General features: G+C 36.2%; 1 protein-coding gene across 3 annotated transcripts in view; it reads left to right on the top strand.

Moving 5' to 3' along the window:
• Positions 1-18,207, top strand: part of LOC127843878 (translin-associated factor X-interacting protein 1-like) — a 45,791-nt gene that overhangs the window by 15,318 nt on the left and 12,266 nt on the right. For all 3 annotated transcript variants that reach the window (XM_052373766.1, XM_052373767.1, XM_052373765.1), the window contains exons 2-9: positions 3,918-4,026; positions 6,529-6,774; positions 7,606-7,740; positions 8,312-8,381; positions 9,516-9,783; positions 11,333-11,444; positions 14,378-14,439; positions 14,972-15,061. In XM_052373766.1, coding sequence (XP_052229726.1) covers positions 3,918-4,026; positions 6,529-6,774; positions 7,606-7,740; positions 8,312-8,381; positions 9,516-9,783; positions 11,333-11,444; positions 14,378-14,439; positions 14,972-15,061 — 1,092 coding nt within the window. The remainder of the gene's footprint in view (positions 1-3,917; positions 4,027-6,528; positions 6,775-7,605; positions 7,741-8,311; positions 8,382-9,515; positions 9,784-11,332; positions 11,445-14,377; positions 14,440-14,971; positions 15,062-18,207) is intronic.

The following is an 18,207-nucleotide window of genomic DNA, read 5'->3' as shown; positions in this document are numbered from 1 at the left end:
AGCAAACATTAACGCAGGGGAGGCTATCCAGTACACTGAAAGTACAGGTTACAGTAAACTATCTACCGTACAGTTACATCAGCTTGACATGGAATGCGCGGCCCTACACATTTCCGAGATAGGCGCTGTATTGGGGTAGTGTCAAACTGTCATAAATAACAACACATTGTTTTTATTACAAGAACACAAGACAAGATGGGTACCACTTTTACTGTTAGTTGCGATGTTTTTTTAAGCATGTATCCATGCGCAGTTTGTTACATGTCAATTGTCGCGGCTTAATTGGAGTAGGGTCAAACTGTCATGCATAGCGCCTCGTTGTTTTTAGCTTAATTGGAGTAGGGTCAAACTGTCATGCATAGCACCTCGTTGTTTTTATTACAATTACACCCAATTACATTAGACAGGATGGGTATCTCTTATTGGACTGTTTGTTGCGATTTTGGTATATTGCACATTTGGATTATCCCGCTATTTTGGAACTTAACATTGAATGTAAAAGACTCATTAAAGACGTAGAGTTCATTTTACAAAACAATTGTTTTGTAAACCGTTTCAAACAAAGACAAAAACATTTTCAACATTTATTTCATTATAATCAGGGACCTATACAAACTGTTTGTATAGGTCCCTGTTATAATACAACTATCGATAGCAATAAGCGACCACTATCTTGAAGACCACCATGGTGTGAATGCCTGATAAAATTAATAAAAAGACCTTACATCGTTTTTTACGAATGTCGGGACAAATCGTCTCATCGGGACGCCGGGACAAAGGGCCTAAAAGCGGGACTGTCCCGCCGAGATCGGGACGTCTGGCATGTATGCGTACGTAATTTATAAAAAGAAATATAATGATACACGTTATGTTTTATACTTTTGTGCGCATGCCATTGAACGTTGAGTTAAGCGAGAGATGCGAACTAAATTACACATAACAAAACGTTATTAAAAACTGATAAAAATGACCCCTAACATAACGCCAGCAGACCCGAATGAATACACTACGTATAAGCAACCTGCTGTGGTGATCCCTATCTGATCAGCTCAACACACATGCACCTGGCTACTGTACTGGAAAAATGGGATTTACGGCCAAAATAACTGATTTCATTTTTTGTCTGAACAAACCCGTTGAATACAATAAAACAAACTGATAAACTTTTTTATCTGTTTTTTTTTACCATATATTATAAATAAGACACATTTAAAACATGGATCAATATATATAGGACAGATTTGAATCTTTCATTTCTCCAAAAATAAACAATCGGCCACCAGTGTTAAAGCATTTTCACGATCTTAACATACATATTTAGATTATTTTTAGAAAAATCAACTTGATAACAAAGGGCATTCTCAATATTTAACAAATTATTAAGGCATATCACTGTCAACTTTTGTATTAAAAAGTGTGTGTGAATGTGCTGACCTGCTTGTAAGAAAAAGAAGCGAAAATTGTATTCATATAAGAAACAAATATATTTGATAAAATTATTATTATTTTTATCTGATACACTTTAATTAAGGTTTTTTTTCAATTAATTGTATAAAAACATACATTAACAAGATGTGTTTGTGAAACACAATGTCCCCCTATATGATGTTTGACCTTGTAGGATGACCTTGATATTGTGAAGGATGACCTTGACCTTTCACCACTTAAAATGTGCAGCTCCATGAGATACACATGCAAGCCAAATATCAAGTTGCTATCTTCAATATTGCAAAAGTATTCATAAAATAAGCAATTTGGGCCACATATATTTGACCTCTGACCTTGAAGGATGACTTGACCTTTCACCACTAAAAATGTGCAGCTCCATGAGATGCACATGCATGCCAAATATCAAGTTGCTTTCTTCAATATTGCAAAAGTATTTATAAAATAAGCGATTTGGGCCACATATATTTGACCTCTGACCTTGAAGGATGACCTTGACCTTGACCTTTCACCACTCAAAATGTGCAGCTCCATGAGATACACATGCATGCCAAATATCAAGTTGCGATCTTCAATATTGCAAAAGTATTCATAAAATGAGCGATTTTGGCCACATATATTTGACCTCTGACCTTGAAGGATGACCTTGACCTTGACCTTTCACCACTCAAAATGTGCAGCTTCATGAGATACACATGCATGCCAAATATGAAGTTGCTATCTTCAATATAGCAAAAGTTATTGCAAAATGTTAAAGTTGGCGCAAACAGACAGACCAACAGACAGACCAACAGACAGACCAACAGACAGGGCAAAAACAATATGTCCCCTACTACTATAGTGGGGGACATAAAAATAAAAAAATCAGGACCTAAAGATAAACTTGTAATGTATAAATTGCCTCCCTTGATTAGAATATTAATAGGTTGCAAGCCTGTGTAATTAATATTAACACTTAGCAAACATCTCTAAATTGATAACATCAACTCCGTACATTTTAATCAGATAATTTAATAAGTGCCAAACAACTCAATTAGTGTACCCGCTTATCGACTAAAGGTGCGATAATCCCTAGTTATACCAATTTACCGAAACCTCCTCGGCATTTACTATATAAATCCAATAGACTGAATTTGTTATATACCGAAACCTCCATAACTCGATTTGGCGCACTTAGGCACAGATAAATAAGGGGGCATGAGTAGCACATGTCCCACCCACAAGCTGAAATCTTATATTCTATTCTTTAAAAAAAACAAAACAACTTACTCAGATGTTCTGATTTCCCTTATTTCTGACAGAGGAAGTGCCCCCGCTTAAAACCTTACTGTCTACTATCCACCTGTTTGATGTTAACCCTCAATTTTCACCGCAGCAATTATCTCTCTAGTGCCATAAGCAATTGTATGATTTTGAGACGCTGGTTATGTTGTCAAATTTATGATGAAGCATATGATGTGTGCTTTTCAATAACTGTTTGTGCGGTTGTAGATTAAAAGCGTTTAGATAATAGTTAGTGTCTGTCATTTACAGGACAATGGTTCTAGAGGTATATAATACAGCGTTTCATAGCATTGTCTTTCTAACAATGATGCAAAAGGCAACAATCCTTGATCCTGTTTAGTCCATCCAAAAAAAAAGGATTTTTTATTTACTTAGTTTGAATACCATCAATAATAATTCAGTTGATATCGACATGATTGCTATGAACAAACCGTTATTTAAAGGGGCCTTTTCACAGATTTTGGCATTTTTTAACTTATTCATTAAATGCTTTATATTGATAAATGTAAACATTGGATCGTAAAAGCTCCAGTAAAAAATCAAGAATAAAATTTAAAAAAGGAAAAGAACATTGCCTGGAGCAGGTTTCGAACCAGTGACCCCTGGAGTCCTACCTGAGTCCTGAAGTAAAAACGCTTTAGCCTACTGAGCTATTACGCCGAGTACACGTACTAAACGTATTTTATACCTTATATAAGCAATCTTCGTAGTTTCACAAAATTTAACGACAAAAACAGAACTCTCCAAATTATTCAATCGTTTCGCGTTGCAACGCTTTATAATTTGTAGGTTTTAAAATCTTCGAAAGATGCATATAATGGTTATATTAGAGCATGGTAAATGTTCAGTATTACTGTTTCCTCACAAATATCATAACCAAAACGAAAATTTGCGAATCTGAAACAACTTTTTTCAATTTTGTCAATTTACCAAAGCGTGAAAAGATCCCTTTAATTTGATGAGAAATTGCCATTTTTTCAGACTAACATTAAAGCTGAAAGTCCACATGCATCAAAATTTGTGAGCCATTTTAACACCCCTACTGATACTTGTATTAAATGGGATATGAATGTTATACTCGGTATTTAAATTTGTTTCTTAACAAATATTAAACAGTTTGTCTTAAAAAGTTAACAAATTCGTACATAATTTATTATTTATTATTAAATATACATTATTAATTTCAGTGCAAGGAATATTTCTCCCCGCAACACTGGTAAATTTGAAGGATTTAATGGACCCACATACAAAGTTGGAGGAAATGTCCATGTGTTACCACCACCAAAGTCATTAAGGGTAAGGCTGTTCAAGAAAACATAGATCATGTTTGGTCATGTCTCTAAACTTGGCTCAATATACTTTTATTTCCTTTAATATATTTTATTAAAGTTTTTCACCACCAAAATGAGTAATGTCTATTAAGCTCACTTGATTGCTCAGGTGAGCTTTTGTGACCGGTCATTGTCCGTCGTATGTCCGTCCAACCGTCCGTCCACTAACATTTGCTTGTAAACACTCTAGAGGCCACATTTCTTGTCCCATCTTCATAAAACTTGGTCAGAAGCTTTGTCCCAATTAAATCTCGGCCGAGTTGAAAACTGGGTTGTGCCTGGTCAAAAAATAGGTCACTAGGTAAAAAAAAAGAAAAACCTTGTTAACACTCTCAAAGTCATATTTCATGCCCAATCTTCATGTAACTTTGTCAAAATGTTTGTCTTAATGATATCTTGGTTGAGTTCAAAAGTGGTTCCTATCCGTTGAAAAACATGGCCGCCGGTGGGCGTGGCAGTTTTCCTTATTTGGCTATAGAGAAACCTTGTAAACACTCTAGAAGTCACAATTTTTGCCCAATCATCATGAAAGTTGGTCAAAACATTGGTTCAATTGATGTCTCGGACGAGTTCGAAAATGGTCGAGATTGGTGAAAAAACATGGCCACCAGTGGGCTGGGCCTTTTTTCTCTATATGTATATAGTGGCAGTTTTCCCTATTTGGCTATAGAGAAACCTTGTAAACACTCTAGAAGTCACAATTTTTGCCCAATCATCATGAAAATTGGTCAAAACATTGGTTTTATTGATATCTTAGACGAGTTTGAAAATGGTTGGGATCGGTGAAAAAACATGGCCGCCAGTGGGCGGGGCATTTTTCTCTATATGTATATAGTGAAAACATGTGAACACAGTAGAAGTCACATTTTTGGCCCAATGTTCATGAAATTTTCTCAGAACATTTGTTTCCTTTATACGAGAGTTGAGTTCAAAAATGGTTCCGGTCCGTTGAATAACATGGCTGCTGGGAGGGGGGCAGTTTTCTCATTATGCCCCCCCCCCCCCTTTAGAAGAAGAGGGGGTATATTGTTTTGCTCATGTCTGTCCGTTTGTCCACCAGATGGTTTCCGGATGATAACTCAAGAGCGCTTATGCCAAGGATCATGAAACTTCATAGGTACATTGATCATGACTCACAGATGACTCCTATAGATTTTCAAGTCACTAGGTCAAAGGTCAAGGTCACGATGACCCGAAATAGTAAAATGGTTTCCGGATGATAACTCAAGAACACTTATGCCTAGGATCATGAAACTTCATAGATACATTAATCATGACTCGTGGATAACCCCTATTGATTTTCAGTTCACGAGGTCAAAGGTCAAGGTCACAGTGACCCAAAGCAGTAAAATTGTTTCTGGATGTTAACTCAAGATATTATGCCTAGGATCATGAAACTTCATAGATACATTGATCATAACTTGCAGATAACCCCTATTGATTTTCAGGTCACTAGGTCAAAGGTCAAGGTCACGATGACCCGAAATAGTAAAATGGTTTCCGGATGATAACTCAAGAACGCTTAGGCCTAGGATCATGAAACTTCATAGGTACATTTATCATAACTCGTAGATAACCCCTATTGATTTTCAGGTCACTAGGTCAAAGGTCAAGATCATGATGACCCGAAATAGTAAAATGGTTTCCGGATGATAACTCAAGAACGCTTAGGCCTAGGATCATGAAACTTCATAGGTACATTGATCATGACTCGAAGATGACCCCTATTGATTTTCAGGTCACTAGGTCAAAGGTCACAGTGACCCAAAATAGTAAATTGGTTTCCAGATTATAACTCAAGAACGCTTATGCCTAGGATCATGAAACTTCATAGGTACATTGATCATGACTCGAAGATGACCCCTATTGATTTTCAGGTCACTAGGTCAAAGGTCAAGGTCATGTTGACCCGAAATAGTAAAATGGTTTCTGGATGATAACTCAAGAACGCTTATGCCTAGGTTCATGAAACTTCATAGGTATATTGATCATGACTCGCAGATGACCCCTATTGATTATCAGGTCACTAGGTCAAAGGTCAAGGTCACAGTGCCAAAAAATGTATTCACACAATGGCTGTCAAGGTCACGTAGACTCAACTTAGAAAAATGGTTTCCGGATGATAGCTCAAGAATGCTTACGCCTAGGATCATGAAACTTCATAGGTACATTGATCATGACTCACAGATAAAAAAATGATGAAACTTGACCAGGATGTTTGTCTGGACAATATCTAGGTCAAGTTTGACATTTGGTAAAGATTGAATGAACAGACTCCTCTCAGGTGAGCAAACTAGGGCCATCTTGGCCCTCTTGTTACTTAAACAGTCAAGTTATGTACTAGTATGTTAAAACAAAACACTTCAACTTTTTTTAAAATTTTATTTATACATGTATGTTGTTTGTACAGTTATAGAAATGTTATTGTGCGGATGATATTTGAAAACACATTTGTTTTGTACTTCAGCCATATGTGGACACAAAAACTGGGGAACTGGATGCATGGCCAGCTCATGCCAGTGGTCATTCAGTCCCGACCACATCTCTGATGTTGACCAAGGATAAAAGCCTGGTTCTGGTCACTGATGAGCAGATGGGAAAACCCAACATGATCCCCAAGCCAAGATTTCTGGATCAGCTGGAGAATTATCTGAAAAAAGAGTTGCGGGCCTTAGATGTCATGACAGTGGAACCAAATGAGCTACGGTTGCAAGTAATTATTTTATATTTTAATGTTTGGTATTAATTGGGTGCAATCTATATTTTATTGTACTAACAATGAATTAAAAGGATTGTGTTGCTATTATATGTCAAGGAAAATTATCTGAAATTATGTCTACTGTATCCCAGGCATCTTTATACTGCTGTTATTTAGTGATTTTTTAGCTCGGCTCTTTTTAGAGAAAAAGCGAGGTATTGTCATAGCCAGCTCGTCGTGTCCTTTGTCGTGTCGTGTCGTGTGCGTCGTGCTAAAACCTTTACATTCTGTCAAGATTTTGAACATTGGCTCTAAAATCAAAGTGCTTCAACCTACAACTTTGAAACTTCCTATGTAGCTGCACCTTGATTAGTTCTACATGCCATACCCATTTTTGGGTTACTAGGTCTAAGGTCAAGGTCATTGTGACCTCTTAAAAAAACAACAATCTGACAAGCTTTCATTTATTCAAAACTGCACCCAAAGCCGAGTGTGGCACCCGTTATGCTGTGCTCTTGTCCTGTCCCCCTTTTTTTCGTTGATGATTCTGTTCATTAAAGGTCAGCTAAATAACTGGTCCTATGAATCAGTGTCGTTCTGGGATAACTGGGCTTAATGTCTTTGCACAGTGTTGTTCTAGATAGTGCAATCTGCACAGGCTAACAGGTACGTCACTCTCCGCATAATTTGGAGTATCGTTAAGAAGGGACTTCCCTTTAAACGAGAATTTACTTTTAAGCGGAAAGTGTCATCCTTGATTGGCCTGGAAAGACACTACGCTCATGCGTTAAGCCCTGCTTTCCCAGAACAAGGCTCTAACTGATCCCATAAATGTTCCTTTCTCAGGCCCACAGAGAGGTGTTTGAGTACCTGATAGAGGACTTCAAGACCTACAAGCCCCTGCTCTCAGCCATTAAGAACGAATATGAGATGATGTTTGCATACCAGAGGCAGCAGATCAGAGAGCTGGAGCCCCTCAAGGTATGTGGTGCTGGAATTTTGTAATATTTGAGCGTCAGTCTGGGAAATAGGGGCTTCAAGGGTGTGGGTAAAGTGTTTCCCCAGATAAGACTGTGCAGTCTGCGCTGGCTAATCAGGAACAACACTTTATGCTTTAATGGATTGTATATGTAAAGGATGTCTCTTCTAAGCAAAAAGGGAAGTGTGGTAGCTAATAAGCGGGTGTGGACTGAACAGCCTAATCTGGGACAACACTTTATGCACATGCTTTAAGCACGGTCTTCCCCTCAGAGCAAGGCTCATTTGTTAACAAATTGAGGCCTGAGCAATTTAAAAAGAATTTTTTCCTGAAAGATTTTCTAGTATATAGGGCATATGATTTTGTTTCACACCTTTACATAAAGCTGTATGTATGTACATAAAGGCATAGGTTTTTAAAAATAATTCGTAATGTGAATTAATTTTTGATAAACTTGAGTGCTACCTTATTTTTGACATGCAACCCCTTAGAACATTTAAACACTATCTTATCTGTTACCAAATGTTTGACAGCAAAAAAAGACACTTTTTTATGATTTAATACCACTTGCAGCAAATGTTGGTGACAGTGTCAGAACAGTGTGACCAGAAAATAATGAGCATCCGAGAAGAAGAGAAGCAGGGTAATTATATTACACAAACACTTATTTTGAAGCAAAATATTTTAAAATGCGCATTTTTTTAACCTTGTGCTACCTAGAAAACAAATGAACAAAAGATCATAGCAAATAACAAATGTTTTCCTTGAAACCCATATTTATAAGATTATAGATAAGTTATAGTTGTTTGGCAGACCACACTAAAGGGGGGGGGGGTCATATAGAATGTGTGCATTTCCATAATTTGATTTAAATAGAGAATAATAGGTTAGTGTTGATTATAGATCAGGTTTATCATGCGAGGCTTAGAAAACAAAAAGCACGAGCCTTGGCGAGTGCTTTTTCGTTTTCGTGCCGAGCATGATAAACCTGATCTATAATCAACACTAATCTATTATTCTATTTATCCCACTTTTTATTTTGTAAACCTTTTTATTTAAAGAAAAATTAGTTTGACTGGATAATTTCGCTGGATTTATGACGCCATTTCGTCGAAATATTGACGTCATTTCCTGCCGTTGATTATAGATGATATTTAATCAATGGGGCTTTAATCAACCGAAATCGCTGTAAAAGTGGGATAAATATTATTGATGTCACCAGAGTTAGTGCTCCCTTTTAAAAAACAACAATATTTTACTTTGTTGATGTGCATTACTTAAACATTATTGGCTGCTGGAGGCTGAAACATTACAAACATTTTAACTAGTGTGTGAACTTGCACACCTCTATTTTTTGGTTCATTTTCTTTTCGAAATTAGTGGAGTTTTCTGACAAAAGGGAATTGTGGGGGCATCCATGTTCTACGGACACAGATCTAGTTTTAACAAGACTTGTACTTAAACAATTTTGTTTTATCAAAATTATCAAAATGAATCCTCTTAAAAATTTTAATGCAACTCAGAAAACACATATTTTGCTTCCATGAAAACGAAAAGATGTTGGTATTTGGCAAATTCTTTAGATAAACAATAACAACAACAATTATTAACAATACATGAAGACACATTTAAACAAGTTTTGTATGTGTTTTATAGTGAATACATCCCCAATATTATTGCAAACATGATATCAAAATCCCTGATACACTATACATTTTGAATGTGAGCTTACAATGTACTCTTAAACAAGATATTCAATACTTGAATTTGATTCCAGAAATGACCGATATGAAGCAAGACAACAAACGCCTCTGTAAACGTATTGAGGACCTAAAAAACGGGCAGAAAGATCTCGAGACGCAGGTAGACAAGCTGCGAGACGAGCTGGCAAATCAGTACAAGCTTTATCGAGACGAGAAGGACGCTCGTAAACTGCTGCAATCAGATATCAACGACTTGAAGTACCAGCAGGAGGATATCAAGATGGCCCAGAAACAGGAGGCAGAGGAGGAGGAGGACCCTGTGATGCTAAAAATAGCGCTCAAGTAAGTGATGCTAAAGATAGAGCTCAAGTAAGTGATGCTAAAATAGTGCACAAGTAAGTGATGCTAAAAATAGCGCTCTGTAAGTAAAAAAAATGTAAGTCCTAAAAATAGCACTGAAGTAAATGGTAATCCTCATGAAGTAATTCACTATTAAACTGAATATACACTCCAATTGTAGGGTGAGAACAACTATTGGACTACTGGTACTTTTGTCATCTTCACATGAACTAACGGCATCATTTGTGAAGTCTTAAACTATCTTTAAAACTAAAATAGGTATCATCTTGAAACTTAATAAGTATGTAGATCTCATCTAGGGGATTTACAGTGCACAAACACCAAAGCGTGGGACTCAATATTTTAAGAGTTATTGCCCTTTGTATATTTATGTACTTAAATTTTGTCTGGAGCATATCTTAGAGGTGTAAATATGATACTTATGATAAATAGGTATTTCTAATTGAGTGGATGTGAAGTTAACAAGATCTGTAACTCTTACTTTGCATACTTTTACAGTTTTTGTTCTTTTTATATGTCTGTCCGTCCGTCCGTCTGTCTGTCCGTCATACTTTGCAATTAGGTTTCGAAAAATGCTCATTACTTCTATGTCTCTTTAGATGTAACCTTCATATTTGGTATGCATGTGTATATAAACAATGCCTTTCCAAACGCACAAAAATTTTGACCCCTTTGACCTTGACCTTAAACTTAAGGTCCGCGTTTAGGTTTCGAAATCTGCGTTGAGGTTTCGAAAAATGCTCATAACTTGTATGCTCTTTTTTTATACCTAAGTTTTAAGGAGGTATTGACTTAGAGAATATGTATTGTTAGATCTCAATGAAGGAGGCACAGTGCATGAAACCCCAAAACTCCTGCTTTTATAATTTCAAGATTATTTCTCTTGTGAATATTCATGCTGAAATTAATTTTAGGGCATATCTTTACTAAAATATGAGGTATCAAGATGAAATTTTGTAGGTATTTAAGGCAGAACAGTGACTGTTTTAGTTTTTAATTAATTGCAAAACATCAGTGTGCTTGTTGAAACGCTCTCATGTCCGTTTACTGGGTAGAACTTTTGAGAACATCTTTTAAGAATGGCCATTTTAAGGTTCCATGACACAGGCTAATCAGGTACGACACTTTCAGCTTTTATGGAATTCATTGTTTGAAGGATGTGTCTTCTAACTGAAAATCCAGTTAAGGCTGAAAGTGTTATCCCTGATTAGCTCACATTAAGCTCTATGTTCCCAGAGTAAGGCTCATAGTAATTCATATGAGCCTTGTTCTGAGAAAACTGGGCATAATGCATGTGCGTAAAGTGTCGTCCCAGATTAGCCTGTGCAGTCCGCACAGGCTAATCAGGGACGACACTTTCCGCTTAAACTAGATTTTCGGTAAAAAAGGACTTCCTTTAAACGGAAAATACCATTTAAGCGGAAAGTTTTGTCCCTGATTAGCCTGTGCGGACTGCACAGGCTAATCTGGGACAACACTTTACGCACATGCATTATGACCAGCTTTCACAGAACAAGACACATATTTCCAGGAAAGCCAGAGAGGATGAGAAGGCAGCAACTCAGCGACTCAACGAGATGATTGCCAACTATGGTGACGTTATACCCAGGAGGGACTTTGAGGGTTTGGAGAAGAAACACAATGTGAGTCGCTTAAGTGTTAACCTGACATGGTTTCAAAATGGATAGAAGTTGAATAAGCCTCGTTCTGGGAAAACTGGGCTTGATGCATGACTGTGTGAATCTGGGATGACACTTTTTTGCCTTGACTGGAGTGTTGCTATTAAAGAAGAGACTCACTGTAAATGCAAAATACCCAAACAGCAGAAAGTGTTGTCCCTGTCTGTGTAGCACAGGCTAATCTGGAAAAACACTTAACACACCTGCAATAAGTCCAATATTCCCAGACCACACCTCGAAATGTTTGCCATGAATGCCTTCCTTTTATTTTTGTATACTTCTTTTTAAGAGGATACATGAGTTTCCTCAGAAAATCTAGGAGCACACCACAAATTGAAATGGCCTTTGACTGGTCAAGACCCCTGCTTATATCCATCTCTGTATACATGAACATTAAGCACTGAATGTTTTTATGGGATAATATGCTAAGGGTGCCAAAAAATATATATTAATGTTATGTTTTTTAATTAAGAGGAGGTTGTTATAGTTCACATGATAATGATAAAAATGATGATAAACATATTTTAAAGTCATGATTTAAATTGACATAGTATCCATTATATTTATGGATTATAATTCTGTTTCATATGGGGTAATTCAAATTAAATGCATGCATTGATTATACCCTTTCCAACTCTAAAGCAAAATGGAATAGTAACCAGCATAAAACCATAACAGCATGCATGTAACTTGCAGGCTGTTCAGGTTTTATGCTGTTTGCTACTCATTGTTACCTTAAGGTTCAAAATGAAGTTTTACAAACTTGAATCAAGTAAGAAAAACCTTTATTTTAAATGTTTTGTTATGGTTAATAGGCTTCAACTCAATGTTTTACTATGCAAACACCATTGAGATAGTCATATATTATTGTACAACGTAAATACCATTGAGATTTTCCTATATTGTCTAACAATGTAAACACTATTGAGATTGTCCTATATTGTCTTACAATTTAAACACTATTGAGATTGTCCTATATTGTCTTACAATTTAAACACTATTGAGATTGTCCTATATTGTCTTACAATTTAACCATTTACCACTTACAAACGTATTTTGATGCATTTGTAGTCCCTTAGAAAGTTACATTCAATTTAATACATTCTAACTAATTTCAAGTTTTAAAGACTTCATTTCCAACCCTTAGTTACTGATAAGCAGCAAACAGCATAAAACCTGAACATACTGCGAGTTACTTGCAGGCTGTTCTGGTTTTATACTGGTTGCAAAAGCCATTTTCGCTTTGCTTTTATGGCGGAAAGGGTTAAACACTATTGAGATTGTCCTATATTGTCTTACAATATAAACACAATTGAGATTGCCCTATATTGTCTTGCAATGTAAGCACTATTGAGATTGTCATATATTTTCTAACAATGTAAACACCATTGAGACTGTCCTATATTGTCTGCAATGAAAACACCATTGAGACTGTCCTATATTGTCTTGCAATGTAAACACCATTGAGACTGTTTCTATATTGACTTGCAATGTAAACACTCTTGAGATTGCCCTTTATTGTTTTACAATATAAAAACAATTGAGATTGTCCTATATTGTCTTACGATGTAAACACAATTGAGATATTCATATATTGTCTTGCAATGTAAACACCATTATTGTCCTATGCATGTATTGTCTTGCAAATTAAGCACTATTGAGATTGTCCTATATTGTTTTGCAATATAAACACAATTGAGATTGTCTTATATTGTCTTGCAATGAAAACAAAATTGAGTTGTTCTATATTGTCTAACAATGTAAACACCATTGAGACTGTCCTATAGTGCAGTTTTTTTTTACCTATATAACAGACGCCGAATATCGGCGTCTTCCCCCACCAAACTAGGCTGGTTTTTTCCCCTTTCAGAACCAAAAATTCCCCCTTTTTTTTAAATAGAAAATTGGGTCTCATGAATATAATATCTCAATTCTATTTCAATTTAATCTTGCCAAACGTAATAAATTATGAAAAAAACAATGAATATAGTGCAAACATGTACACATGTATTGTAATAATGAGAGAGTAAGTAAACAAATCCCCCAAAAAGGGTAACGCCGCCAAAATTCCCACGCGCACAATTTTTCCCCAAAGTGGAAAATCCCGCGTAAAATTTCCCCCACATAAAGGCTAAAGGCCCCTTCCCCCACAACCCCCCAAAAAACCTGTATTGAATTGCAAAATAAGCACAATTGAAATTGCCCTATATTGTTTTACCATATAAAAGCAATTGATAATGTCCTATATTGTTTTTCTATGTAAACACAATTGAATTGTCCTATGTTGTCTTGCAATGTAAACACCATTGAAATCGGCTTATATTGTATTACAATATTAACACCATTGACATTGGCCTATTTTGTCGTACAATGTTAACACCATCGAGACTGTCCTACCTTAATTACTTATGTTTTCAGACACTAAGTTTTCGGACAACCCTATTTTTAGCAAAAAGAATTATTTTTCGTGACTCTTAATTTTCGGACACACGAGTTTTTGTCCATAATTAATGTCTCTAAGTTTTCGGACAGTATATTTTACAGCGCTATTTTACCAAATTTCGGTCCTGTTTTCAATATCTAATGACACTTCGATCGTATTGTATTACAATGTAATCACCATTGCGACTGTCCTTTATTGTTTTGCAATGTAAACGATATTGAGAGTGCCCTACATTATCTTGAATGTAAACACCATTGACATTGTCCAATATTGTTTTGCAACATAAACACAATTGAGATTATCGTGCATTGTCTTGCAATGTATATTTAAATATTTGTAAATGGTATAGTGTATATGTATGTTTAAGGATATTATATTCTAACAATTGATTTAAAAACATTAAGATTGTCCTATATTGTGATTTTCCTATATTGTCCTAAATTTCCTGTTTCAGGAACTGCTGGAGAGTGTGGAAGTCCAGAAGAATGACTTTGACAAACTAAGACAAGAGCATGAGTATGTACTATTTTAGCCTCTCTGTGGTAAAATAGGGCTTTATGAATGTGCATAAAGTGTTGTCCCAGATTGGCCTCAGCAGTTTGCACAGGCTTATTTAAAGGAAGTCTCCTCTTAGCAAAGATCAAATTTAGGCAGAAACTGTTATCCCTACTAAGTCTGTGCAGACTGCACAGGCTAATCTTGGACGACACTTTACGCACATGTATTAACATGTTTTTCCACAGTGTGGCTCAATTAACTAGGTAATACCTAACTGATTTGGCTTGCTGCACTCACAGCTTTGATTTTAATTAATTGCAAAGTTTTGTCAGTTAGATTATTCTTGAATATTAAAATGACTTTAACCCTTTCCAAAATTGAATTTGTATGTGCTACCATTATGATTTTGTTTCTTTTTGATAAATTTATTATCAATCTAAGAAAACTGATATTTAGTGTTGCTCATACTTCTGTTTTTTTTGTGTGTAAATCATCTGAACACTAAGTTTAAGTTGCTTTTTCTGTAAGAGCCTGTTAATGTTTATTAAAGGACACTTCTTGAAGTACACAAACAAGTTGTGAAACAGAGAGACGAGTTCTACACTGAGTGTGAGACACTGCGGCGCTCATCCACACCAAGGTAACTGAGCTTGTCGTTGTTTGTTTAGCTTGACTGTTCACAGAATTGTACAGAGTATTGTTCTTTCCCCTTTGCCGATGTAGATGTAAGTGAAACATTCTGGATTGTCTTTTTATTCCCCTGGATCGAATGATCGGGGGCATATTGTTTTTGGTCTGTCTGTCTGTCTGTCTGTCTTGTCTTGTCTTGTCTTGTCTTGTCTTGTCTTGTCTTGTCTTGTCTTGTCTGTCTGTCTGTCTGTCTGTCTGTCTGTCTGTCTGTTCCAAAACTTTAACCTTGGTTAAAGTTTTGCGATAACTTTTGAAGTATTGAACATAGCAACTTGATATTTGGCATGCATGTGTATCTCATGGAGCTGCACATTTTGAGTGGTGAAAGGTCAAGGTCATCCTTCAAGGTCAAAGGTCAAACAATAATCAAAGCGGCGCATTAGGGGGAATTGTGTTTCTGACAAACACATCTCTTGTTTTTAATTATCTGTTCATATCTCCATATCTGCTTCAGACATTCCTTTAAAGTAACATAGTCTACATGCTGTGGACACTCTTAATTTTCAGACACCTTGTTTTAAGCCAAACTGTTAATACCCCCAGTGCTTAGGATATACTGGAATAGCAACAGATGTCTGTCCGTCCGGCTCTCTGTCCATCCGTTTGTACACTCACTTGTCCAAATGTGTTCTCCAATGCATTTGAAAATTGCTTTTGAAACATGCATGGCTTATGCGGGGGCTTATGCCTTATTATTATTACAGTGATTTGTTGAGGGCAAATTTGGGGACAAAAGCTCAAAAGGATTTTTTTTTAGCTTGACTATTATATATGAAATATATATAGTAGAGCTATCCTACTCACCCCGTCTTTACTTGCCGTACTGTGCCGTTAGCGTGCAAATGTTAAAGTTTTCGTGCTACCCCAATTATTTTCATTGTCCCTCTACATATTGCTTTCATATTTTGCATACTTCTTTACCAACATGACCCCAACCTATAAACAAGAGCAGACACCTCTATCTAGCATTTTGTCATAATTATGGCCCCTTTTCCACTTAGAATATGCAGCAAATGTTAAAGTTTTCGTACTACCCCATTTATTTTCATTGTCCCTTGACATATTGCTTTCATATTTTGCATACTTGTTAACCAACATCACCCCAACCTATAAACAAGAGCAGACAACTCTATCAAGCATTTTGTCATAATTATTGCCCCTTTTATACTTAGAATATGCATATTATTGATAAATGTTAAAGTTTGCGTACTACCCCAAATATTTCCTATATCCTTTGACATATTGCTTTTATATTTTGCATACTTGTTTACCAACATGACCCCAACCTATGAACAAGAGCAGACCACTGTATCAAGCATTTTTACATAATTATGGCCCCTTTTACACTTAGATAATTGAACATTTTGCTTAAATTGCCATAACTTCTTTATTTATGATCACATTTTATTATTACTTTGACAAAACAACACTTACATGAATACCCAATGGATTCCACCCAAACAATACCCACACCCCTACCCAGAATCCCCTCCCCCCTCAACCGCCCCCCCCCCCATTTTTTTTTAATCTTCTAATAAATTACCACCACCACACATTATACCCCCTTCTCAACCCCTCTACCCCCCCTACCCCCCCCCCAATTTTTTTTTTTAAACATCATCTAATAAATTACCACACCCCACATTAAGTATACCCCCCTCTCACCCCCCTTCCCCGCCCCCCCCCCCCCCCCCCCCACCCCCAAAAAATTTTTTTTTTTTTTTTTTTTAAAGATCGTCTAATAAATTATTGAATATGAACAATTTCCCCATGATGGCTTTCGTTATAATGTCAAGCACTCGAATAGTCGAGCGCTGTCCTCTGACAGCTCTTGTTTCTTCATAAGAACACAATATGACTAATTTAGATGCATTTTTGTCAATAGTCTTGTCAACTTTCATCAAACCAAGTTTAATCATTATCAAATTTAGAATTTGTAGCAATTCATGCAATAATTGTTTAAAAAGTAGAAAAACATTTAATCATGCTGGTCTGAGAAAATGATTCCCCTTTCATCATTAAATTCCCCAAAACCTATTTTTTTTTGCTGGATTGCATAGAAATCCTAAAGCTTATTTGAAACACTCGCGAGTCCATTTCCTGGGACTAGAAACCAGTACTTGGTGTCTATGGGGAAAATCTAAAGAATGCTCCCACAGTAGGGATAAAACCCGTGACATCCCGATCGCTAGGCAGACACCATTTCCACTACAACACTGCAACCTATCCCTATTTAAGCGCCTCCACCGACTTTCCCCCAAAGGTGACAATAAAACAATGTGCTACAAAGCTGTGCATGGGTGATTACAAAGTTTGTGCACCTTTTTCAATTCAGACATTCTAGAACATCATGATTTTTAACATAATATGAAAATAAAAATAAAATAACTTTCATAAAACCACAAGGGGCACAGGTGTAATATTGGGTATGTAATAAGTGGTCCTCTACCAAATTTATTTAAAGCATGCCCATTAACCCATTGATGCCTAGCGTCTAGAAAAGGGCCTTGGCAAACAGCGTAGACCCAGATGAGACGCTGCATAATGCGGTGTCTCATCAGGGTCTGCGCTGTTTGCTTAAATGAATATCTGTAAGAAATATTCTTAATATAGAAATAAATATACTAGACATCCCTAATTTTGGAAATAAATTGATCCAATTTTGAAGGATGGGAGAGTCCACTATGGGTTAAGTTGAAACTAGCTTCACTCTTTGGGGTTATGATCAATATAGACTTATCTATTGCAATAACAGTAAAACTTTTTGTATTTAAAATCAGAAGGGTCCAATTTGGTATAAAACATTGTATGCTGGCATTTGTCCTGAACTAATTATTTAAAATCCATGCTCCTGTCTTCAAAGCTGGCTTATAGTATTAACTCATTCCAAATGTGTTTTTGAAACTAGATGTTAGTCATTAAAGCAGTATAAATGACTTTTGATATCCTTCATGGTATATAGGCAACACTTGGTCTGTCATTCAGTTTTTCAGCATTTCTCAACTAATAAAATAAAAACTTAAAACATGTCATCACCATATATCACAGATGTCCAAGACACTTTTCATATGTTAAGATCCACACATTCCTGAGAAA

The sequence above is a fragment of the Dreissena polymorpha genome, chromosome 9 (genome assembly GCF_020536995.1).
Source record: "Dreissena polymorpha isolate Duluth1 chromosome 9, UMN_Dpol_1.0, whole genome shotgun sequence".
Classification (NCBI taxonomy): domain Eukaryota; kingdom Metazoa; phylum Mollusca; class Bivalvia; order Myida; family Dreissenidae; genus Dreissena; species Dreissena polymorpha.
This window is presented reverse-complemented; position numbering and strand designations above follow the sequence as displayed.